This window comes from Bicyclus anynana, chromosome 10 (genome assembly GCF_947172395.1).
Source record: "Bicyclus anynana chromosome 10, ilBicAnyn1.1, whole genome shotgun sequence".
Classification (NCBI taxonomy): Eukaryota; Metazoa; Arthropoda; class Insecta; order Lepidoptera; family Nymphalidae; genus Bicyclus; species Bicyclus anynana.
This window is the reverse complement of record NC_069092.1, coordinates 12,054,471-12,081,651: the sequence shown is the minus strand read 5'-3', so window position 1 is coordinate 12,081,651 and position 27,181 is coordinate 12,054,471. Positions and strand designations below refer to the sequence as shown.

Here is a 27,181-nt window from a genome sequence, read left to right as displayed (position 1 = left end):
TAAAAAAATTTATAACTTAGCCTAATAAATATAGCCTATAACACTCACAAAATAACATGGCTTTCTAATGGTAAAACTTTCAAAATCGGTTTATCGGTTCCAGAGATAACCTCCTACAACACCACATATACTACTAGACGATCTACTACTCTACAGATAGAATTAAGACATAGGTTACAGAAAATGGCATAATTGCGAACTCGCTAGGGTTACTTTTTATAGCTATTTTCTTTAATATGACGACTGTTTTATACTCAATCAGCCCTAGATATTGAGTAAGAAGAAGGTAGAATAATTGACTGGTAGAGATCGAAGTCGTGACCTGTCGGTGTTGTACCTTGACTGTAGAACTATTTGAGGCTTATTGTGACCCACATATGCTGCTCTACAAACAATGTTAGACATTTAAAGTCAAACTTCTTACGCCTATGATATTAATGGCAAGAGGTAAACATACTACTGTACCACTACTGTCACACCATACCAGCTATGCTTATTATTCCTAGAGATAACAATATTATCACCTCTACTCACAAGTGAAATTGACAAAATTGGTTCAGTAAATCCAAAGATCCCTACAACACCGGAAACTGTACATCCATAAAATATTAGTAGTTATAGATATTCAGGTTCAGGTTAATCAAGACTGGAATACTGATCTAAATTAATAACTTAATAACACCTATTAGGGTTAATAGCCCACGCGCTAGGGTTTCTTTTCATAGCCATTTTTTTACTAGACGATTGTTTTATACCAAAGAAGCATAAGAAACCAAGAAGATGTCGTGTAAGAAGTAGGTAGGATAACAGTCTTACGGGTGGAGATCGAAGTCGTGACCTGGTATTGAGTGTTGTACTTAACTGTAGAACTATTTGAGGCTTAATGTGACCTACATATGCTACTATACTTCCATCAATCTTTCTTACGCCTATGATATTACTGGCAAGAGGTAACTTTTCATACCGAAAGTACCAACTATGCTGATTATTCCTATAGATAAGTAGGTATCAGCTTATAGGCTTAAACAAATAAACTTACTTATTGGACATTGTCCTTCTGGTATACAAACTCCTTTATCATTTTGCAGGTAGCCCTTGATACAATTGCACCCCGGCCGACACGGTCCAGGCCTGCAGGCCATCCTGGTGGGGTCCCAACTGCATGACAGTGGAGGGCAAACCTTCTTGCAAGCGGCTGGTTCCTCGTTTTTACCACACTCAAGGACCGGCGGAACTATAACAATAAACATATGAAAGGAATAAGTATCAAAATACTAGGACCTTTGGATGTAGAATGTTGAATCAGCCATTCTTGTTCAAATAGTTGTTTCATAGCGAAAAGCTTCGACCAACATCTGAAGAAGCTTTCACTTAACTGTTGGATCAAGAGTCGGATACAGAAGACCGTTATTCTTGAGACGGCGTGTATTGTGAGGAGGTTCCTCGCACTGGAGCCCTGACCACCGGTTGTTTGGGCACTTAAATGTCCCGCAGCGAGAGGAATATTTTTTTTTGTCGTCAAAGATACTATACATCTATACTTATAATAAATCTGTAGAGAGGTCAATGTTCGTTATTGAAACAAAAACTATTCGACGGATTTTAACGAAACTTGGTACAATTATTCTTCATACTCCTGGGGTTATAGTATACTTTTCATCACGCTACGATTAATAGGAGCAGAGCAGTGAAGGGACATGTTGGGAAAACGGGAGAAGTTACTCCATTTTTTAAGCTTCCGTCGCGTGTGCAGCCTTAATGGGAAGGGTAGAGGTAGGGGTAGGGACTAGGGTAGGGGAAGGGTAGGGTAGGGTTGGGAAGGAGTAGGGTAGGGCAGGGTAGGGGTAGGGTAGGGGTAGTTAAAAGTTTACATCTACTTTCACGCGAACGAAGTCGCGGGCGTCCGCTTGTATATAATAAGATACTAGGGTCAATATAATTTCCGGAAGTGGTCCTACAGTAACTTTCAAGATTCGAAGATGTTGATCAGGCCAATCTTTATGGTTATCAATATAATTTATCAATACCAAAATTTAATTTATCTAATTTGATTCTGCGATTTAGTTTTGAAAACGTAACAGACAGGCACAACCGAAAGGGTGGTCGATTTTCATCCTCCTCCTGACAAGTAAGCCCGCTTCTATCTTAGCATCATCACTCATCAGGTAAGATCGTAGTCAAGGGCTAACTTGTAAAGAATACAAAAAACGCGTTTTTATTATTAAGTAGGTATAGATAATACTTACTTGGCACACATTCGTCGTAACTATTTCTTACGTACTTCTCAATACAACGGCATCCCGGCACACAGACAGCAAGTTTCGGTACAGACGAGTAATTGTCTGAACAATCCGATGGCTCTTGGTTCTCGCCGCATACAATTGGAGCTAATGAAAAATTTCAATATGTTAAGGGTATCAATCATCAGTAGATCATATCATATTTATGGCCCACCACTCTCTTTTTTTTAGGGGAAGTTTTGGAGCTTAGACCACACAAAACAAAATGACAAAATTTAATTTAAATTACGTTTTATTAGTTTATAAACAATTAAGATCTTTTAACCCGGTCAATTTAAACATCCGCGGTTTCATTAATATCATAAAGCTGAAAAGTGGTAAAATCGTTCAAAACGTAATTAGAAATGAAATTTAAAGTCTTCATCGATCCGGTAGTTTGCAAAAAAAAAGGTTTTTTGCAAAAATATCAACCAACTCTCCAGCCTTAAAACCTTATTCTTAACAAGGACTAAGACTAAGACTTATTCATTTAAATACCTGTCAAAAAGAAATTTATATCAACCATAGATTTAATAGTCTCGACTCTATCTATCAACTTACCTGTCGGGCATTTATCGGTAGGAACACAAACTCCAGAGTTGTCCCTCAGGAAACCCTCTTGACAGTCGCAGCCTGGTTCGCATTTGATGTTAGGATCGCAAGGTCCGTATGTGGTATACAAAATGTTGCAGGACTGCGGGGGACATACTGTTTTGCATTTCACCCATATTTCATTTTCGGGACACAGTATTAGAGGTCTGGGCCCTTAAAGTTAAAAAAAAAAGAATAACAATTAATAGTCTTACATAATTAAGTTAGTACCTTCTCAGCTTATTTAACTTTTTTTATTCTTTCCCTTGGCTACATCTCACCTAATGGTAAGTGATGATGCAATCAAAGATGGAAGTGAGCTAACTTGTTAGGGGTTGGATGAAAAGCCATACCCCTTACGGTTTCTACACGACATCGTACCGGAACGCTAAATCGCTTGGCGGAACGTCTTTGTCGGTGGGAGGCTTCGGGCGGTAACCCCGCCCGAAGCCTCCCACCCAGTCAAATAAAATTTAACTACTTAAACTCTTCTTTTTGCAATTTAATAATGACCCCCAATTATAAGAATCTGACAAATTTAATAATTAAACACCCAATTAACCCGACCGATTTGATTATTATCCGACAAAACTCTGCTTACTTTACTTAATAGTACGTCAAAAACAATCACTAAACGCATCTAATTAAATAGACCTTGAAATCAGAGAATCAACAAATGGAGGTAGTTAAAAAAACTGGGTTTTTCCTTGAGAGTACAGCAAACAAATATCATAGTTACGTACCCATAATATATAATATTATAATGGTTTATTATTTAACACTTAATTAGTTCTAACAAAAACAAAATATAAATGAAGTGTTAATAATTACATACTGGATATTACTGTGAGTTGTTCCGTACTTATTTCGTCTTGACATAATGTCCCCGCCGCGAAGGCTAGTGTAACAAAAAACACAAGCATCGCCAGCTCCAAACCACTATCGACTATTATATTTTCTTTTCCTTGTATAATTTATATATATGTATGTATATGTTTGATCAGTCTTGGTAAATAAAAATTACTCACTTAAAATTTTATATTTTATAACTTTTGACGGCCTCCGTGGCGCAATGGTATGCGCGGTGGATTTACAAGTCGGAGGTCCTGGGTTCGATTCCCGGCTGGGCCGAATGAGGTTTTCTTAATTGATCTGGCTGGTGGGAGGCTTTGGCCGTGCCTAGTTACCATCCTACCGACAAAGACGTACTGCCAAGCGATTTAGCGTTCCGGTACGATGGCGTGTAGAAACCGAAAGGAGTGTGGATTTTATCCTACTTCTAACAAGTTAGCCCGCTTCCATCTAAGATTGCATCATCACTTACCATCAGGTGAGATTGTAGTCAAGGGCTAACTTGTAGAGAATAAAAAAAAATATACCTAGACATAAGACGATGTAAGTACGATGCGAAAAGATGATCTACGTAATTATTATGTTGATTTAATTGTTATGAGCTTTTGAAATCAGGAAGATGGGAGAATACCAAACTACGGGTTTTGGTTTAGTCCTCAAAGCTTTTTTTACGCATGACTTTATTTCACGTAATATGACGCTATCTTGTAAGGTACTTCCCAAATCCCTGGTTGACTACCATTATAGGCCTGTATACATGATAAACATTTATAGGCCTATAATAGTACTAAGTTTACTTTTTTTTTATTCTTTACAAGTTAGTGCTTGACTAAAATCTCACCTGATGGTAAGTGTTAATACAATCTAAAATGCAAGTAGACTTGTTAGGAGGAAGATGAAAGTCCACACCCCTTTCGGTTTCTACAAGACATCGTACCGGAACGATGAATCGCTTGGCGGTACGTCTTTGTTAGTCACTATTATGATTGATTTTTTTATTAAGCGAGAATTTACTTACCTAAGTGTTTTTTTAGATAGCACGGGTGACAGTTGCCTTATGACGTTCATAATACGTACTATTTTGTGAATCGCGGCAAACTTTCAAGAGTGAAAAACAGTTTACAGACCATAGATAGCTTAAGCCACGGGCTTTTTTTTCTTAAATCTGTTGTACCTACTTACAAAATATTACTGACGTATTTAAACATAAAGGAGAATTGTCCCCAAAGGTAAATTAATATTTGTCATTAATCATATAAAACCAGACACTCGACAAATAGTTAATGAACAGTTTCAATGAAATAACACAAGCTGTTTAAATAAAACGAAAAACGACACTTCCACTATTAAAAAATATTATTTGATGTTTGGTTGCTCATATACCTACATTGGGAGCGTTTAGTTATTCTCGTAGGTAATTATGTTTTTTGTTAAAGTTCTTAATCATAGTCTTGTAGTATCAAGGGCATCCAGATTCATCAATCTGAGCAGAAGTAATTGTCTGTTAAATATTATTAATATTAATAATTAACTGACAGTTAGTTCTGTATCCCATTAATGTTAAAAACGCAAAAGTTTATTTGGATGTAGTCTTTAACGCCGCAACTACTCAACCAATTTGGCTGAAATGGAAATAGACTTTACTCTAGATTAAATACATAGGCTACTTTTTATCCCGAAAAAATCCTTGGATTCACGAGTTTAGCGAAAACCTTATGATTTTGATGATATGCGTGTTTGTCTTGCACGTCTCGGCTACTGAACCGAATCGCCTGAATTTTGAAGTAAAGATAAATTATAGTCTGGATCAACACATAGGTTATCCCGAAAAGTACATGGATCCCGAGGGATTTGTGAAAAAGTGAATTCCACCCGGACGAAGTCGCGAGCGTCCGCTAGTGTACCATATTATGTCGCTATGTCCAAAACGCAACTAAATTGTACCCCACGTGTTCTAACATCGAATTTTACCTGAAATAACTGCCTACTTGCAACACTTGTTGAGTCCTACTTCAAATTTATCTAAGTTGTTTGTTACTCAATCACGCGTTAACTTACTAATATCAGTTGTTTTAATAAGTTATCTGTAATCTATCGATAGGTTGCTCTGTAACCTTTTAATTTTGTCTCATATTGTTCGTAGAAGATACTTCGTTTTATTTAACCGTCTTCAAAAAAGAAGGAGGAAGTTCTCAATTCGAGTCGATTTTTTTTGTATGTATGTTACCAATTTGATTTTTTTTTTGTCAATTGTTTTCCCCTAAATACCAACAAAATTAGCTAAGCTTCAATTATTAGACTACTTTTGCTAACAGAATATAAATAGATATAGCAAACGACTGTAAATGAGATGAAGTGCAATTTTGCTTAAATAATACATTCACATTATTAACGTCCGAAAAATGTAAAATGCAAGGCATTTCTCTATTAATTATAATTTACTTATTTTCGGAAAATAATGTGAAGTCATTATTTTTGTTAGAGAAATACTCTGTAGCACTCATGCAATAATAATAGCTATAAAAAATTAAAATAAAACATACGCGTCGAATTGAGAACCTCCTCCTTTTTTTGAAGTCGGTTAAAAATTAAATATAAATCATTATAATACTTAGACCTACTTACTCAGTTTGTATCAAGCTAATAAAATAAAACATTAATAAATGGTTCAAAATATACTTTTTAAGAAAATTTCAATAAGTTCTTTTACCTTTATCCTGTAAAATTAAAGTAAATTATAAAATAAATGCACAGTATAGGTAGAAGCAGTGGTCGTCAAACTTTAGTAGTTAAAAAATAGGTACAAACTTTACAGTGAAATAACTGATTGATTTTTGGTAAAATATTCGTGAAGTAGGTATTATAGGTATTCTTATAAGAAGGTAATAAAATAACCATGACTGAAATCTTCCATTTTTAAAGCAATCCAAATCCAAAGCAAGATTACCACAATCTGTAATATAATATGTGTTTTTTATTTACGAACGCTTATATGCACGCACAATTAAAGTATTGTTAAAATTTTTTTTTTTCACTATGTATAGAAAAACATTAAATAATCATTTTTGAGAAACAGAAAGACATTAAAGTGACTGAATTAAATACTGAACAAATATAAAATATTTTTAAGTAAGTTAAAATTTTTTTTTTTTCTGAAATGTTTAAAAAAAATTGTGATTTTTTATTTTCACGAGTAAGTTACTGATAAACTAGTGCCACATGTTTTAACAATACAATCTGACACACTGAGGCTAGCTAATATTGTCGCAACTATGCAGAAAAAATGTTTTAGTAGGAGTAATAAAGAGTAAGTAATCCATTACCGTATTATTTTAATTTGTTTTTCGTGCATTCCTTAATATATTTAGTAATAATTTGCTGATAAGACAATAACACATTTGTAATATGTAATTCAAATTGCCATTTTAGAGAAGATTTTTTTTATTCCTACTGGTCACTTATTGATAAGTAGGTATGTATATATGTGTCCGAGTATGAACTTATGACCATAACGTAACATGAAGATGACAGTTTTTTAAATTGTATATAAATTAAGAGTGTGCTAATAGTAAATCATTTATTTAATTATCAAATCATTTATTTGCTAGAATGTGGTACATGTTTTGGTCTTAAAATTATTGAGTCACCTACACATTCAACTGATTACAGTATGCAAGATTTTTACAATTAAAATATTAATTTCAATAATTTATCCTTATAACATAATTATATTTGATGTGAAAATTTACAATAAAAATTTCAACCTAAATTTAACATAATATATTCATTACAATTTTTATTATATTAAATTATAAATAAAATTTTGCTATTTACAGAACAAAAAATATAATATATACTATTTAAAGCAATTTTGTAAAAGTAACAGGGTATCTGCGATCATTACCTTTTGAGCTGCAGGAATTAAAAGGGTCAGATTTGCGGCGCTACCGCGAATCCCTGATAAACGCCCCATACGAATCAATGATGATAATGATCATTAAATTTGTATGGGTGTTCAAACAAAATTACTAATATCTTTGTTATTTGTGCCTTTATGCTTATAGTTTAAATATTAAAAAATGTCACATTTAATGTAAGGAAGCTAAAACTGTATGAATTTTTATCAAATTACGATAAAAGATTTTTAATAGATTTTTGAAATTTTACAATCCTATTTATTTTGCAAGTATCCAGACAATCTTCGCCTTTTATGTATAAACTAGTTAATATTGACCTTAATTACTCGAATGTATCATAAAAAACAATAATTCAAACCTAGTCATCACACCCATTAGAAGCGCTTCGCCTAAGTTATTCTTCATAAATAGTCCAGTAATGGAATGGAAAGCTGAATTATGGATATGATGTGGGGGAGCCTAGAAAAGCTTAGGTTCAAATTCTTGACCAAGATTTCCCAAGTGCATTTTCCATCATCTTGAAAATATAAGTTTTTATACAATGATTCCGCGAAAAATTTAACTCAATACTTATTTGTTGCTCTTTTTATGCTGTACAATTAAGATTCCTTAGTTCTAAGGTTCATCTATACTAATATTATAAAGAGGTAAAGTTTGTAAGTTTGTAAGTTTGTCACATTCTTTAAATGGGGTAATCTTCGGAACTACTGGTCCGATTTTAAAAATTCTTTCACCAGTAGAATGCTACATTATCGGGGAGTGCTATAGGCTAATATATATTTTATATTGGTATCATATATATTAGCCGAGTTATCACAGTTTTTGTCATACAGGTCGGACTGAAAATCCTCTTAAACAGACTTATTCGCATGCGCTGCCTTAACTATTGTGTAAAATTGAAATTAATGTATAGAGACTTTATGTATCTTTAAAAGTTCTACAAAAAAGTCCGCGACACCATATATCTATATTCTATATATTAGCAGATATAGTACCCTTTGTGTTTTAAAAATTATTAATTTTATATACTTAAGTTTACGTCATTATTTATACAACTAAACTTTAATCCTTATAAAAATAAATTATTTAATAATCACAAGGATATTATGGAGATAAGATTTGCCCTTTACAGTATGTTAATTAGTTAAATAGTTTCGGAGATAGCACAAAATTTCTAAAAGACGCAGAAATTTCGCTATATGACGCCCGGCGCTTTCATTTACGTAGTTCCCGTTCCCGTGTGAATATGGGGATCAAACATAGCCTATGACACTCGCAGGTGTAGATAAGGTAGGGGTAGGGTAGGGGTAGGTTTGGGGTAGGGTGAGGTAGGGTTGGGGTAGGGTAGGGTTAGGGTACGGGTAGGGTAGAGATAGGGGTTGGGTAGGGTAGGGGTAGGGTTGGGGTAGTCGTAGGGTAGGCGTAGGGTAGGGTAGGGGTAGTAGTAAACTTGACATCGAAATTTACGCGGACGAAGTCGCGGGCGACCGCTAGTCTACTATATACTAGTAAGAACATTAGGACTAATTCGTAAGTAGATAATACAGAGGAGTGTTCATAGATAGTATAGCATTTGAAAAAAATTTACTCAAAACTAATGGGAAATTTCTTGCAACAGTTATTGTTAAACGGGTTTTGATGTCACACTACCAATTAACGAGGCAGTTTATTAAGTATATCAATTAATCTATACTAATTTTATGAAGCTAAAGAGTTTGTTTGTTTGATTGAACCCTCTAATCTCAGGAACTACTGGTTCGATTTGAAAAATTCTTTCAGTGTTAGATAGCCCATTTATCGAGGAAGGCTATAGGCTATATTTTATCCCAGTATTCTTACGGGAACAGGAACCCCGCGGGTGAAACCGCGCGGCGTCTACTAGTAGTTCCTATATTGCACGAGTGTTTAATATTTCAAATAATAATGTACAACATACATTGTATCGAAGTACATTAAAACGTAAACAGGTTCGTTAAACAATGATAACATTATTTATTTAATAATTTCCAAAGAATTGCAACTGATAAAACAAGTTTTGAAAAGATAAAAAGCAATAAACTACAAATTGTTTAAAAATTTATAAAGAGTGAAGGCACGTGAAGGCGTTAATTTACATAAATACCTATTACCTACATGTACTATGTATTACAGCATGTACTCAGTTAGATTTTTTTTATATTCTTTACAAGTTAACAAGTTAACCCTTGACTACAATCTCACCTGATGGTAAGTGATAATATAAGATGGAAGCGGGCTTTCTTGTTAGGAGAAGGATGAAATCCACACTCCTTTCGGTTTTTACACGACATCGCAACGGAACGCTAAATCGCTTGGCGGTACGTCTTTGTCGGTAGAGTGGTAACTAGCCACGGCCCAAGCCTCCCACCATCAATGGAGACTTTAGATCATGCGGTTCTAAGTTCGAGTTCTTAAGAATCCTTAAGAAATTTTCTGTCCAGTGTTGGGAATGTGATTGGTTGATTGGCTTTTACGCTCCCTTGCCTCTGAAAGCACGTTCAGTGGTCAATTCCGGCATCTGATAGTGATGTTTAAAGTGTCAAACAACCCTAACCCATCAACCCTCATTGTAGTAGCATGAGCTAATCTCTATATTCCCTCTGTAATCATTAATACCGTGGTTGGCAGGTTCAGCTACAGACAATGACATCCAGGGTTCGAATCCCGGTTCACGCCAACAAGGAAAATCTTAATAGCAACCTGGAGTTGGGAAGTAGGCGGTGTTAGTAAATCCCGTGCCCCGGAGAGCACGTAAAGCCGTAAATAAATAAATAAATAAATAATATTATATATTAGTATTGGTATATAGGTAATTTAAAATAAAAACGTCTCTACGTCGGGTGTTTTAATATAGTTTACTTTTAAAAATATTATTTTCATATAACATTACACGCACATCAATTAATATTAGGAAAAGTTTATTAATTTTGATTAATTTTATCTCGAAATTATTTGTATTTTGGATGGCGTTACCACTGTTCTTCTACATCGTCTGCAGGGTAAATATTTAAATCAAGTCAATAACTGCTGCTGTAAACAAAAAGATATTTGTTAAAACCACCAACACATAATTATTTATTTATTTAAATTACTTTATTGCAACAAACTTAAGACATACGAAATCTTAGAACTAAGGATAAAATGCAGTGCAAGAGGCGATCTTATCACTAATACTGATAAGGTATTGATTAATAGTTCTTTTTCTTAAAAACGTCGTTGTCGTCGTCGTATTTTATTAACAACGTCAAAATTAAAAAAAAAACCAGCCAAGTGCGTGTCAGGCCTCGCGCAGTGTTAGGTTCCGTAGATTAAGTTAGCACTTTAATCCCTTATGTAATGCACAAAAATAACGATAAGTACACCACACATGGGATAGACAATAAAAAATTCATCCTCACATTGCATGTAGGGAAGGAACCCAGTTTTTTTTTTAAATTTTCTTTTCACCACTTTAAAGACATAATTAATATACATACGCATTAAATCTTTCTAGTTTTAACAATCTTTGACTTATCTTACTGACAATTTTTTTTTTATTAACAACGGAATTAGTATGCAATTTTCGATTTCCAATTACGACTTTTATTCGAATTCAATCAAATCAAAAATCATTTATTTCAAGTAGGCTCAGTTTACAAGCACTTTTGACACGTCAGTTGACTATTTGTAAAGATTCTACCACCGGTTCGGAAGGCAGGTTCTGTTGAGAAGATACCGGCAAGAAACTCAACAGTTGCTCTTTTGAAAAAGTCATACAGTATTATAATTTACAATTGATAACAATTACAATTTCTTATAGTTTTATTTCCTGTGTGAAGGTGGAAGCTGATCCAATGGCCTCCAAGCGCTTTTATCTTTAAGGAACTCATCAATGTTGTAGTAACCTCGACTAAGTAAATGTTTTTTAACACATTGCTTAAAGCTATGCATTGGCAGGTCCATCACAGTCTTGGGGATCTTGTTATAGAAGAGTACACCCAAACCTACAAAAGATTTTTTTACTCTTTGGAGACGATATGCAGAAATAACTAACTTATGCCCGTGTCTAGTAAGACGTGGGTTTAAATCTCCTTTTCGTTTGTACAAATTAATATTTTGTCTTACATAGACTATACTGTTATATATATATTGACAGGCTACTGTTAGTATACCTATTTCTTTAAACTTTTGACGAAGGGAAATTGAACGAATTTTCGCGTGATTTTAATTGATATATTGCTCGAATTGCTCGTTTTTGAAGTACAAATATAGATTGTATATCAGCAGCCTTGCCCCACAATAAAATACCGTAAGACATTACGCTGTGAAAGTACGCAAAATAAACTAGCCTAGCTGTATCAATATCAGTGAACTGTCTTATTTTTCTCACTGCAAATGCCGCTGAGCTGAGTTTACCAGACAGTTTTTCTATATGAGCACCCCACTGAAGTTTACAATCCAAGGTCACTCCCAGGAAAACTGTGGAATTCTCCATTTCCAGTGTTTCACCATCAATCATTATAGACTTTTCTAATTTTATTACATTTGGCAATGAAAACTCAATACATTTAGTTTTCTTGGCATTTAAAAGTAGATTATTTGCAGTGAACCAATGCGACACATGCGACATGGCACGGTTTACGTCATCAGAGTTATCTTTATTTCTGTCCGTCTTAAAAATTAAGGATGTGTCATCAGCAAACAGTACAATCTCACATATGCCGCTGACATGGAATGGTAAATCGTTTATGTACACTAAGAATAGAAAAGGACCCAGAATTGAACCCTGTGGGACGCCCATTTTGGTAGTGGAACCGTGCGACTTTATATCATTTATGCATACCTTTTGTGTTCTATCACTGAGATAAGAGGCAATGAGATCAAGCGCAACACTTTTGATGCCATAGTGGCTTAACTTGAGTAAAAGAGTGTTATGGTCAACACAATCGAACGCCTTGGACAGATCACAGAACACACCAATAGCATTCTTAGAACTTTCCCATGCTTCATAAATATGTTTTAAAAGTTTAGCCCCTGCATCAGTTGTATTGCGACCTTTTGTAAAACCATACTGTTCAGGATGAAACAAGTTATTTAAATTAAAATGACATAAAAGTTGATTTAATATGATTTTTTCAAAGACCTTGCTAAGTGTTGGCAATATTGTAATCGGTCTATAATTATTAGGATCTGATTTGTCTCCTGATTTAAAAAGTGGTATCAATTTGCCATGCTTCATTAGGTTCGGAAAAATACCTAAGTCCACACATTCATTAAAAATAATGGCTAAGTGGGGAGCAATGACATCAATTATATTAGATATTACTTTCATTGACATGCCCCACAGATCTCCAGTTCTTTTTAATTTTAACTGTCATTTTTTAATGTCAGATACAGTTATATGGTGAAATTCAAAAAGATCGTTGCACTCTTTAACATTGCCTCTTAATAATCTCTGGGCTTCCGTAGCAGACGAATCCAGTGAATCTGTTAACAAGATAGGAACATCCTGGAAAAAATCTTCAAAGGCATTAACAACCTCGTTATCAGTGTTTATCTTTTTGTCATTGACAATTAATTCAAAACTCGTATCACGCGGTTTGATTTTTCCTGATTCTCTATTAATTATATTCCAGGTGGTTTGTATCTTGTTCTCAGACTCAATTATTTTCTGTTTGATGTGTAACGATTTCGCAAGAATACAAACACGTTTGAAAATTTTTGAGTAACTTTTTACATAATCTAAATAAGTTCGCGTTTGAGTATATTGTTTTTCTTCGTACAACTCGTACAATTTATCTCTACTTTTATAGATACCTACAGTAGCCCATTCGCTAAACTTTAATTTTTGGCTAGCATTAATGCGTTTGAAGTTAAAAATTTTACTAAACTCTCTGTCTATTGTCTTGAAAAGTGTACCAAAGAGCAAGTCTGGATGACTATTTTCAAATGCAAGACTTGGAATTTTAGAAATAATTGTGTTTTTGAATCGCTCTAATTTACCTTCAGTTATTGGCCTATACTTTACCCATTGATTGTTATTGGTTTTATTATTTAAAATAGTAATTATTTGACCACTATGATCAGAGCTTAATTTATTTATTATCTTCTTTTTCTCAAGCACACAATTATAAAATATATTATCTAGACAGGTACCTAAAGTTGCGGTTATCCTAGTAGGTTCGTTAAAAGCATGTGTCAAATCAAAACATTTGAATAAGTTAAGAAATCTAACAGACTTTGAGTTTTCTGTTAGAATATCAACATTAAAATCGCCGCAAATCAGTATTTGTTTGGAAGATGTGCACAATCGCCTCATTACATCTTCCATTACCTCTTCAAATTGATCAAAGTCAGCCGGAGGGGGTCTGTACACGCATACTATAACAATTTGTTCCAACTCCACACAGGATAGTTCAACAATGCATTCTACAGAAAGGCTAACTATATCTTTTCGATCCTTACATTTTAAGTTATTATGTAAAAAAATTAAGGAGCCACCATGACCAGCCCTTCTGAAGAACACACTTGACAATGAATAATTATTAATATTAAGTACTGACAGCTGTGAGTTAGTGAGCCAATGCTCCGTAATACATAAGATGTGTATATTGAATTTTTCTACAAATAGTTCAACTTCTAATTCCTTGCCGTTGATGCTCTGTATGTTTTGGTGTACAAGGTTAATGTTACAGGGCATCTCCGTTGTCGTATTTTCTAGTTTAAAATATTTTCAATTGTAACAGTACTAGGATTGGTACTGCAGTCAGGTATAGAAATATTTGTACTATTAGTACAGGTTGTAAACATGTCAAAAGACTGTGTTACAATACTTGTAACTGGATCGGTTAAATTACAATTAACAACTGAGACAGTACTATCATTCGTACTCTGGTCAATAGAAACATAACCACTATTATTACATGTCATATTAATGTCAATAGACTGAGTTACAACACTTGTAACTGACTCATTTAAGTTGTAAGCCAACAGAGAAGCTATATGGTGCTTAAATTTTTTAGGCAGATATAAATTATCTTTAGTCAAGTAAAAAAATCAATCCCACTTTATTTGTAGGAAAGGTAACCCAAATTTTTTTTTTCTTTTTTTTAAGATTTCATTGTACATTTTTTTCATTTTGTACATACTCATGCTATTTTACAGCTTGCTAGTAGTAATAGTCTCTGCGCTAAACCGCGGTCTGACTGACGGACATGGCAAAACAATAAGGGTTCCTTGTGGACTACGGAACCCTAAAAAAGATATATAACATAAATAGCGTTGGGTTGTATTAACTTACCTCGAACACATTTTCCATAATCGTCTCTGTTATATCCCTCCGCACATCTGCATGGCTGGCATATAACCGGCTTGCTCGTATCTGACTTAGTACTAGATAATAAAGCGCATTCATTTGGTACTTCATTTATCCCACATTTAGGCGCTAATAACAAAAATAAAATACACAACTTATTTCAAAAATATCTCACCCCGAATAACATTATATAACGATTTTTATAAATATCTATATCTATCTTCTATACATTTAAAATATGTAGCTGATGCCACGCGGTTTCACTCGCGTCGTTCCCATAGGACTATGGGGATAATATATGTATAGCCTTCCTCGATTAATGGGCTATCTAACACAGAAAGAATTTTTCAAATCGGACCAGTAGTTCCTGAGACTAGCGCGTTCAATCAAACAAACAAACTCTTCAGCTTTAAAATATTAGTATAGATTACTTAACTTATAACACGATATCTCGAAACCACTTGAAGTTGAAATTAGGCAGGGAGTTACTTACAGTGGAATTCTGACGTTGTAGGGGCACCCTCAGGGGATCATTCATCCGCCGGGTGTCGAATTCTCAAACGCATAATGGTTAAATTCGACACTTAGCGGGTGAATGATCCCTTGGGGGTTATCCTACAATATCCATGAATTCCACTGTTAGTTCATAGTAAGTAGACGACAGAACGGATTTCGCGAGTGTGCCAGACGTATGTCGCGGGCGTAGCACTTACAGTGAAATTCATAGACGTTGTAGGGGCATCCCCAGGGGATCATTCAGCCGCTGTGTGTCGAAATTAAACTCTATTTGTTCAAGAATTTGACACTCAGCGGTGAATGATCTGGGGGTGCCCCTACAACGTCTATGAATTCCACTGTTAAGATGAAACTGTAATAGTATCCATTCTTAAAAAAATATATTGGTGGTCACTATCTTGCTTTTTATGCTTTTCACTTACCTTTAACACATTTGCCAGCTTTATTTCGTGTATAGCCTTTAATACATATACAAGGCGGGCAATCACTCGGATATATTGCAGGACAAACGTTTAGCTGTTCGTTTTCACCACACAGTGCTAAAAAATAAATTCATTTCAATTAGCCTCAGTTTACAAGCACTTTTCAAAGTCAAGTCATTGTAAAAGAAAATTTTTATTTTTAAAAAATAAAAGAAATAATCCAGGAGTATTTTCACAATTGATTACAATCAAGTTATTTTTCCATGAGTAGCTTTATCTTGATGAGATGCTCAACTTTTCTGTCTACGAAAATTCTTGATTCTGGTAGCTAACAGGGTTACTAGGTAATAAAAACTTCTGAGCGCAGGAACTAGATAATGTACCACCCAATTTGTAGGACAATGTGGCTATTAAGCTGTATAACTTAATTAAGCATTTGTAAAAATAGCAGCTGGTTAGTAATAATTTTTAAACTACTCCCATTCTCCCAAATACGCGGTCTTCAAAAATTGATACTAACCAACCATCTTTACAAGATAATATTTAAAATTGACTTTCGTTATAGGAATCCACAATGTGACTCGCAGGGGCCCGCCAGTATTACTATATTTTTAGTTATCATTAGTTACCTATTTTATTTTATTTATACTCCTATGTATTCACTATTTTATATTTAGTTTATAACTTACGTGGACAATCATGAGGCAAAATGCAAATACCATCATCATTGAGAACGTAACCATCATTGCACTGACAGCCTTTGGGTCGACATTCTTCAGTACAAATAGCGTTCGCCTTATTGCAGGTGTTGCATCGACTGGGACAATCCTTGTACGTTGCATTGCGATCACCGTTGCAAACTGTATTTTGTGAAAAACAAAATAAGGATCCATACGTCTATATCAATGTAATAAATGCTAAAGTAAAGCTACTGTCACGCATGCTCATTTCAAGCACGGAAGCATGCTAGTATTGAGCAGTTGCTACTTAGTAGCATTTGTATCGCAACATTGCTAATAATGAGCATGCTTATTTCGAGCTTGCTCAAGAACCAACAGCCGTGCAATTTATGAGCATCACATTCATCTCTCCCTGTCTAACACGATACTATAGACAGAGAGCGATAGATACAAATTAGCATGTGTAATTGGAATGTTTGCTTTCAGCATGCATATACAGGAGCATACTTAAAAATAGCATGCTCATTGCTAGCAAACGTAAACGGACGATAAGCATGCTCGTATGGAGCATACTTAGTAGCACGTTTTTAACATGCTATTTTAGAGCATGTGTAACAGTACCTTAAGTCTTTCTGTCAGTCTGTTACTTTGTCATGACTAAGCCGCTGAAATGGGATGCATTTATTTTTATGGATTTTGTATCGTGGTGGCGTTGAAAGCAGGTTTCAATGGTCCAGATACTCAATTGGTCAAACCTTTGCTAGTGGTGACCCTTAAAGTTTTCTCTTTAACGCTAATTTTTTAAAAGGTTTCCGCGAAGTAATGTATCATAACCACTGGGCTACACATAGTAGTACAGTGGCTGCCTCTACTCTGCCTTTAATACAGAGGGCGTCGGTTCGAATCCGGTCTGGGACATGCACAGAACAGTCAACGCTAAAAGCTAACGCTTGGGCTATGCACCTCCAACTTTTCAGTTATGTGCATTTTAAGAAATTAAATATTATCACGTGTCTCAAACGTTGAAGGAAAAATATCGTGTGAAGGCTGCTAACCCGCATTAGGCCAGCGTGGTGGACTAAAGCCTAACCCCTCTCATTCTGAGAGGAGACTCATACTTAACAGTGAGCAGAATATAGGCAGGTGTAGCAACTGGGTTTACAATATATATAAATACATACATTGTGGGCATTTCTCTTCAAGTATACAAACTCCGTTATCGTCTCTCTTGTATCCTTTTTTACAGTTACATCCAGGCTCGCATTCCGCGGGTTGTCTGCAGTCCGTCCAAGTGGGATCCGAACTGCATGTGTCGGGGGGACAAAATTGCTTGCAATGTGATGCCTCCTCATTTTCACGACACTGCAGATCTATATTTAGACAAATAATACGTAGCTAAAGTTTTATTAAATACAATATTTCTTACAGTTCTATACCTCAAAAGGAAAAAGTAGACATTTATAAGGCTTTGTTGTCCATCTGTTTGGATGTGAAGACACTATTTATTTTTAAATGCGTGGAGATATCAAGTTGAAATGTTGTGTGCTGTTGTTGTGAAAAAGTCAAATTTCTGAGTTAACGTAAAAAAATGATACTGCCGTTTATTCAGCAAAACCGCATAATGTTTCAACACTCTCAAGGGAATCAAAACTCAAAGTGTACTTCCCGTTGAGATTAACATCCCGTTGCAACTAACATTGTTATAGTATCCTACTAATATTACTGAAGCGATTTGGCTGAAATTTGGAATGGAAATAGATTTTACTCTGGATTAACACATAGGCTAATCTTTTTTCTGATGCTTTTCATTCCGGAAAAGCCCATGACTTCCGCGGGATTTCTGAAAAACTAAATATCCAGCGTAGTTTATGATAATCCTACGTAAGATGATAATCCTACATAGGGAACCCTCCTTGGGTGAGTTTGACTCGCAATTATCCAATTTTTAGGGTTCCGAACGCACGTAGTACAAAAACGGAACCTTTTTTTAATAAAAACAGCCATCACCTTGCACCAATTATAATTACCTATTTTTATATATTTTCCTTTTTTTATTGAAAGTATGCGGCAAAATGCTGAGTTGGGGCCTTTTTCTAGGTTATGCCACATATTACAGGACATTCTTTAGTGCTCCACTGTTTGAGTGGACAGTTAAGCCATAATATGTTATAATCTAGATTTAATGTGATATGTGGCATTACTTAAAAATAAATATCTTTTCTTTCTTTCTTTCTTACCTAGAACACATTCGCCATAGCTATCATATTTATAGCCCTTGATACATCTACACGGTGGACAATCAACTCCTGCTAAGGCTATACAAATGTTTACTTCTTCATATTTTTTTCTGCAAACTACTTCCACTGAAACAGATAAAAGCGTACCTTAAGTTATGTGATAGCCATAATTTATCTAAATATTTTTCTAAAATTATATCAAAACAAATTACATTTTTACTAAAAAAAACTTGTGTTTTCATTTTAACACTTTATTAATGTAGATACTATAGCTTGGCGACGTAATACTCCCGATGGTCCGCGCGGGCCGGGGGGCGTGTAGCGATGAATGAAAAACCCACAACTGATGCACCTCACTTCCCCGCACGCATGATTTCACACTCGCGCAGTCCCCCCGTCGCCCGCATATCATGGGAGAGTCATCAACGAACTTGCCAGACTATAAACGACGCTCCGTGGTTTTACTCATGTAGTAAGTATCCGTTCCCGTGTGAATACGGGGATCTACTATGGCCTAAGTTACTTGCTGTTAAATAATGTAGCTTTCCATAGATAAAAAAAATCAGTTTAGTTTAGGCATGAAAACGTTAAAAACAAACTCACAGTCGCATTTATATTAAGAGTTGTTTGTTGGTTGCTTGGGCACCAAGTCCCGCAGCGAAAGGGTTGATTTTGCTTTATTAATTTTTCTTTATTAACACTATTAAGTGTTCTGTATTATATTTTGTATTTTATTAATATTGTTAATTGTTAAAAAATAAGAAAACCTGCCAAGTGTAGGGCCACGCCAGTATAGGGTTCCGCAGATTAAGTTGGCATCTTATCCCTTATGTTATGCACAAAAATACCGACAACGATACTATGGGATAGATAGATAAAAAAAATATCCCTACTTTACATGTAGGGGAGGTACTCTAAAAAAGATTTTATTGTACGACTTTGTTCACATTTTTAATATGTATTATAGTACATACCAGTGGCGAACGATGGAATTTAGATGAAGGTAGGCCCAGAAAAGGAAATTCATACAGCGTGATATAAACTCCGGTTTCTCATATATTTAGATACAGTACAACAATGACAGGTAGATTTTTAAAGGTAACCCGACGGGAATCAGCTTGCATGAACTCTTCGCCGCTGGTACATGCTCATGCTAATTTACAGTTTTTTTAACCGACTTCAAAAAAGGAAGAGGTTTCTCAATTCGACCGTATATATTTTAATAGTAATAATACCTGTGCGCCGACAGACAGACGGACAGACAGACGGACATGGCGAAACTGTAAGGGTTCCTTGTGGACTTCGGAACCCTAAAAAAGGACAAATAAATAAATAAATTATAGAATTAGGGTTGGATTGTATTAACTTACCTCGGACGCATTTTCCATAATCGTCTCTGTTATATCCCTCCGCACATCTGCATGGCTGGCATATTACCGGCTTATTACTCGTACTAGATAACAAAGCGCATTCATTTGGTACTTCATTTATCCCACATTTAGGAGCTAATAACACAAATAAAATACACAACTTAGTTCATATAAAACATATCACCATGAATAGCATTACATAATGATTTTTATCAATATATAATATATACATAATGATTATATATTAAGCGCAAAATATATAAAATTCATTACAAGATATTTCGAAAATCATTTGACATACAAAGTTGAAATTAGGCAGGGAGGTAGTTCATAGATAGTAGACGAATAAGAACGGATTTTGCGAGATTGCCAGATAAAGTAGGCATAAAGATGAACGAAGTCACTGGCGTAAGCTAGTCTTTACCTACAATAACAGTATTAATTCTGTTAATCTATACTAATATTATAAAGAGGTAAAGTTTGTGGTATTGTGGCCTTCGATTTTAGTATGAAATTTTTGTATTGTAGGGGGGGGGCGGGTAACCTCTTGATCTACTAAACCGATTTTGAAAATTCTTTTATCAATAGAAAGTCACGTTGTTTGTGAGTGACATGCAAAGACGTAACGCCAAGCGATTTAGTGTTCCGGTACGATGTTGTGTAGAAACCGAAAGGAGTGTGGATATTCATCATCCTCCTAACAAGTTAGACCGCTTACATCTTCGATTGCATCATCACTTACCATCAGGTGAGATTGTAGTCAAGGGCTAACTTGTAAAGAATATATAGTTATAACCTATAGTTTATTGATATATTCTCACGGAAACAGGATATACGCGTGTGAGGCCGCGGGCGTTGGATACAAAGATATTTAGATTTTTTTTATTTCAAGAATTTGGGGGCTAATAGCTTTTGATGCTTTTTTACTTACTTTTAACACATTTGCCATCTTTGTTTCTTGTATAGCCTTTAATACATACACACGGCGGGCAATCACTTGGATATATTGCAGGACAAACGTTTGGCTGTTCGTTTTCACCACACAGACCTAAAAAATACCAGAGAAAAATAAAAAAACAAATACAAGGTGTCGCTCAAAATCGCATGCGATAACTTCGTTTATAATTAGGGATGCCAACCGTACTATAATATATAGTATTGTATTATTTTTCGGGTCTGCGTATTATATGCTGTTGACTAACGAAATTTTCATTTAAAACTATTATAATGAACATTAGTTTTGACAAATTCGTCTAGCCTATCCAAACTTGTTACCTTAATGAGTTCCAAACATAAAACGAACAAATTAAAAAAAAGGTATTAGTTTTCAAAAATTTAAAAATTAATTGTGAAAAAGCATGCCTATACCACTCTTATTTCATAAATAAATATTGTTTTTTTAAAAATAAATGTCGATAATTTTCTTATACCATAAAATAATAAATTTTATCTAAGCGTAGGTACTATATTTTTTTATTGCTAATTAATCTGAAAAATACTATATTTCCCTGAAAAGGTTGGCAACCCTATTCATAATTATCATCATCATCATCATAATCAACAGGCAGGTCTAGAAATGATAATTATACATATCGAGCTTTCTGATGCTCCAAAACCTCGTTGCTCCAGTGGTTAGTATACGTGGTTGATCGCGAGGTTCTGGGTTCGAATCCTAGGTCGGGTCATGGAAGTCCTGCAAAGCTTTCATCTAAGAAATTTTCAGTAAATCTCTCAGCCTGGAGTTGAGAGTTGGAGTTGCCATGCCCCATGCACGTAAAGACTTTTGAGTTTTGAAAAATTATAAAAAACTAAACTTACTCGTAGTTAAAACGCATACTCCTTTACTATTTCTCGTGTATCCCGCCATACACCTGCATCCTGGCTGACACTTTCCTTCCACTGCAATGTCGTCACCGGAAACTGGTCGTGGATTGTTGTCACCGCATTCCGAAGGTTCTTCGTTGTCCCCACACACAGGTGCTGGAGACATTTCAATAAATATTGAATGAATTGCCTATGGACATCCACAGATAAACATTGGCCTCTTGCATGAACTTCCAAACACAGATATACAATAATGTATATCTATATAATATAATACGTCAAACGAAAACTTTGCTTTCCAAGAAAAAGCGCGTACGGTGGAGTATGTTGAGATTTTTATGCAGAAGCAAAAAAATTTTTTTATGTAATATACATTAGAAATATGGTAAACTTGCCGATGCCCTGCGGTTCCATTTACGAAGCGAAAGATTACGAGCATTATATAGCATAATTATAACACACACAAAGAAAGAAATTAAATATCACGTGTCTCAAACGGTGAAGGAAAGACATCGTGAGGAAACCTGCATACCAGAGAATTTTCTTAATTCTCTGCGTCTGTGTGTAATCTGCCAATCCGCATTGGGCCAGTGTGGTGGACTATTGGCCTAACCCATCTTGGTCTGAGAGGAGACTCGAGCTCAGTAGTGAACCGAATATGGGTTTATAATGATGATGATTATGACACACAAAGAGCGTGGGTTTCTAGTGGTAAAATAATTTCCAAAATTGGTTCAATAGTTTCAGAGATTACCTGTACAAACTTCATGCTTTATAACATCAGTATAGATTAATTAAAAATTATTTTACCACACGTTCCTGCTTTGCTGACGTTCCTTTAGTTTAACTTACAAAAGAAAAGCAACAACAACAAAACAAACAAAAAATATCAAACTGACATCATGATAAATAGTGCATTTAGTCATTACTAGAAGACGCCCCTTATTCCCCTATCAAAAAGGATTTTTGATAGTGGCGCGGCAAAGAGTATGCCTTCCAACCTTCCTTCCTACCTTCCTTCCTACCTTCTACCTACCTACCTTCTTCGTAGTATGGTCCCAAATCGTGCTAAGTTCATTTGAATTCATTCAGTAGTTTCAGCGTGATCCGATCAGCAAAATCACGGACAGATAGACAAAAAAGATATAGTTTTGGCTTCAGTATCGAATAATAATGACCTGTAAACTGTAAACTTTAAAAAACAACAGTTTTTACAGTTTTATTGGTATAGATATAAATAGATTAAATTAGATAAAAATTAACTTACGGCATTTGACTTCAGGTATACACTCGTTAGTGGATACGTCTCTACGGTATTCTTTTATACACACGCACTGCGGTGTACATTGATGAATAGCAACAGTATTGCATGTTGTCGGCTCCTTACTACCGCAGTAGTCTGAGAAACATGCTGGAGGGCAGGGGTTCCATATCTCATTCTTCCTGGTGCATTTTACAGGAGCTGTAGATAAACAAGCAGGTTTGAAGAACAGACGATCAGATGATAATATTATTAAAGCAATTACTAAGGAAGGCGCACTAAAAATAGGTACATAGTGCCTCATCTATACGATTTTGATTTTTTTTTTTATTTATTTATTTGGTTAACCAACAACCTTACATTTCTTACAAGCTATATAATATTTTAATAATATAAGGTATCAAGGCAAAATATTCGGCCACTTATAGGTTAACACTACATGCTCTAAACATTAAAATTATCTAAATATTACAATACTAATTAGAGTTAAACAGCTCTACAGCTACACACAAGAATATTCATACAAAATTGTAAAGAAAAAAAATCACAATCGCTTATAAACGTCTTAGAAATATATTATATACCTACATATTTAAGAATAAATCAGAGTGTAATGGGACTAACACGCATTTGCTTTTTGAAATTAGCCAAGGACCCACAATGGATGTCTAACATATGAAACTTATTGTATAATTTCGATATTCTTGAGATTGGCGAGTTTGCACCCATGACTGTTGATCGGCGGGGGCCAAGAAGAAGAAAGTCTTTCTTTATCGAAATTCTCGAAAATTTTGATTACGATTATGATGAATGTTTATAACACTTACGGCACTCTGAAGCTAAGATACACCGTTCTTGTTTATCATTGGTTCGTAGATAATTGCGGTTGCAGACACAACCTCCAAGGCAAGGATCCGGTGCTGAGCACTCCACTCGGTTTAGGCTGTCGTCTCTCGGACAATAGTTCGTGGGACAACTGATGTGGCATTTGACGTAAGTTTCATTTCGACCACATGGAATAGCTGTAATTAATTTTTGGTATACTTAGTCTTTCTATTTTCTGATTTTTTTAGGTAAAACTAAAGGATAAAATTAGCCTATATAGGATGCTCGAGTGTATTTTCCATAACTACAAGGTGTTGACAAGTCCACTTAAAGGAGCCGAACTCTATTATATTATCTAAAAAAATCTTCTTATGTTATCATACAAAGTAATTCAAATAATTCTGACAATCCATGTAACACACGCCTTTATCCATCCTTGCATTTTAAAATACGTAATCGTAGTGGTAAGACTGTCGATATCCACGATATACCTATTGCAGCTGGCACTCCGCACTTCACTAGTAAGCTACTTCATGATATTTATCAACGAATAAGTTTGGCTAGGTGTATGTAATGTTGCGATATAAGAGACACAATTTAAGATCTATTTAATAAAAGAAATATTTTTAACTCCGAAATATTCATTCCGGAACACATGTTCCTTAGACATTTTTAATTAATTTTTCGTAAAGAATGTAACCCTAGACTTACGGGATACTCCCGAGCACCCTATATAGTTTTTTGTTAACCTCTTCTATCTTCCCATTAAAATCGGTTCAGCCGTTATAGAGACTAACTCAAATAAACAGACATACATACAGAGACAAAAAAAAAATAATAGCTTGTTTGTTTCACAGACAGCTCCTTTAATTTTATTTATTTGTATTGATATATAAGTCTTTTTGTTTACTTACGTGGACAATCCTGAGGCAAAACGCAAATACCATCATCAGTGCGATAATACCCAGTGTTACACTGACAGCCTTTGGGTCGACATTCCTTAGTACAAATAGCGTTCGCCTTATTGCAGGTGAAGCATCGACTGGGACAATCCGTGTACGTTGCATTGCGATCACCGTTGCAAACTGTATTTTTTAATAGCAAATTAAAGTGTAGTTGAAGAAAAAAATAACAATACAAATCGAATATCAACTGAACGAATCAACAAAAGAGGGAACTTATATGTCCACCTAAATATATTCGATATAATCAAGATTTTAGGAGACCTACGCCTTTGACTTTGATTGAGGTTTTCTTAAGTGGTCTAGGTCTGGCTGGTGGGAGGCTTCGGCTGTGGCTAGTTACCACCGTACCAGCAAAGACGTATAGCCAAGCGATTTAGCGTTCCGGTGCGATGTGTAGAAACCGAAAGGAGTGTGGATTTTCATCCTCCTAACAAGTCAGCCCGCTTCCATCTTAAACTGCATCATCACTTACCATAAGGTGAGATTGTAGTCAAGGGCTAACTTGTAAAGAATATAAAAAAGGGCCGGTCGGCCTCACTAATATCTCTGCTGTCACGCCTACGAAACCAATGGCCAATTTTCAGCTGTCATGAAAAACTTAAACAAACTTTCCGGCACATTGACTACAAACGAGGATCGCGAATCGCGGCAAACTTTCAATAGTAAAACGAACTGTCACCCAAGTCAGAGACGAGTAGAGTCAAGAAAGTAAATTTACATTTTAATTAAATACATCACACAAACATACGCAATTTTTCACAAACCGGACCACATTCGGCTTAATTTTGAGCACGAATCATCTCAGAATCAGAGGAATTATGCTAATAGCACATGACGCTGGCCCAATGTGGACTGGCAGACACTTAGAGGAAATTCTCAGGTATGCAGTATTCTCAGTATTTTCCTTCATCATTTGGGACACGTGATATTTAACTGAACTACACACAAATGAAAAGTTAGAACAACAGAAGAGTTGCATGCCCCGGACCGGATTTGAATACACCCTTTAACGAAGGCAGAGATCATATCCACAGGGCTATCAGGGCTCTCTAATATTATATTAAGGTGTACATACACTGTGGGCACTTCTCTTCAGGTATACAAATTCCGTTTTCGTCTCTCTTGTACCCTTTCTTACAGTTACATCCAGGCTCGCATTCCACGGGTTGTTTGCAGTCCAACCGAGTAGCATCCGAACTGCATGACTCGGAGGGACAAAATCGCTTGCAATGTAATGCCTCCTCATTTTTACCACACTGTAGATCTATATTTAGACAAAGAATATGAAAAGTTATAGCTAGAGTCAGCGTCAAAACTTAGATTAGTCTTCATTGTCGTAATATCAATGGATAGACTAATATTAGTAGTTAACTAGGTTTCACCCACTTGGTTCCTGTTCCCGTAGGTATACGGGGATAAAATATAGCCTATAGCTTTCCTAGATAAATGGGCTATCTGACACTGAAAGAATTTTTCAAATCTGACCAGTAGTTCCTGAGATTAGTGCGTTCAATCAAACAAACAAACAAACAAACAAACTCTTCAGCTTTATAACATTATTAAAAATACATCAAAAGGTTACAAGAATTTACATGGAAAATACGTAATGGAGAGGAGTGCTCGACACTGTAGTGTTGTGAACATCACAGAAATTATAAATATAATGTCTATCTATAGTAAATAATAAAAAATAAAGCAATCGCCAACAGTGAATATTTGCTGTTTCATTATTTTCATACTGGTCCGGCTTTGCAAATTCACATATCATTGATTGTCATTGCATGCCCGACCCTGTAGCCAAGTGGTACGACAATTCTCTTTCTACGATCGCAAACGCTTCGAAAACTAGAAAAATGTATGGGAATGACAGATCTTGATCACGTGACCTGTCGATAGCAAATGTCATTCCCATACATTTCTCTAGTTTTCGAAGCGTTTGCGATCGTAGAAAGAGAATCGTCGTGCCACTTGGCTACAGGGCAGTTGTCTTTGTAAACGCGCGCTGTCATTACGTTGATAAAAAAGAACGAGAAATATGCTAATTACTGCTGATTCCGCTTGTAAACATCTACAAACGAGTATATTTTTATAAGTAGAAGTACATAAAAGCCTCTAATCGTTAAATTCAAT

The 27,181-nt window shown here is 35.2% G+C and overlaps 1 protein-coding gene across 1 annotated transcript in view; it reads right to left on the bottom strand.

The window, feature by feature from the left end:
• LOC112046643 (zonadhesin) overlaps positions 1–27,181 on the bottom strand; it is a 74,505-nt gene that overhangs the window by 20,033 nt on the left and 27,291 nt on the right. The window contains exons 24-39 of the mRNA XM_052884015.1: positions 26,127–26,315; positions 25,001–25,171; positions 24,089–24,283; positions 23,268–23,462; positions 21,995–22,156; positions 21,108–21,224; positions 20,177–20,311; positions 18,807–18,932; positions 17,751–17,939; positions 16,579–16,749; positions 15,890–16,006; positions 14,937–15,080; positions 3,706–3,834; positions 2,841–3,044; positions 2,247–2,387; positions 1,040–1,234 (exon numbers count right to left, since the gene is read on the bottom strand). Of these exons, the coding sequence (XP_052739975.1) occupies positions 1,040–1,234; positions 2,247–2,387; positions 2,841–3,044; positions 3,706–3,834; positions 14,937–15,080; positions 15,890–16,006; positions 16,579–16,749; positions 17,751–17,939; positions 18,807–18,932; positions 20,177–20,311; positions 21,108–21,224; positions 21,995–22,156; positions 23,268–23,462; positions 24,089–24,283; positions 25,001–25,171; positions 26,127–26,315 (2,580 nt within the window). The remainder of the gene's footprint in view (positions 1–1,039; positions 1,235–2,246; positions 2,388–2,840; positions 3,045–3,705; positions 3,835–14,936; positions 15,081–15,889; positions 16,007–16,578; positions 16,750–17,750; positions 17,940–18,806; positions 18,933–20,176; positions 20,312–21,107; positions 21,225–21,994; positions 22,157–23,267; positions 23,463–24,088; positions 24,284–25,000; positions 25,172–26,126; positions 26,316–27,181) is intronic.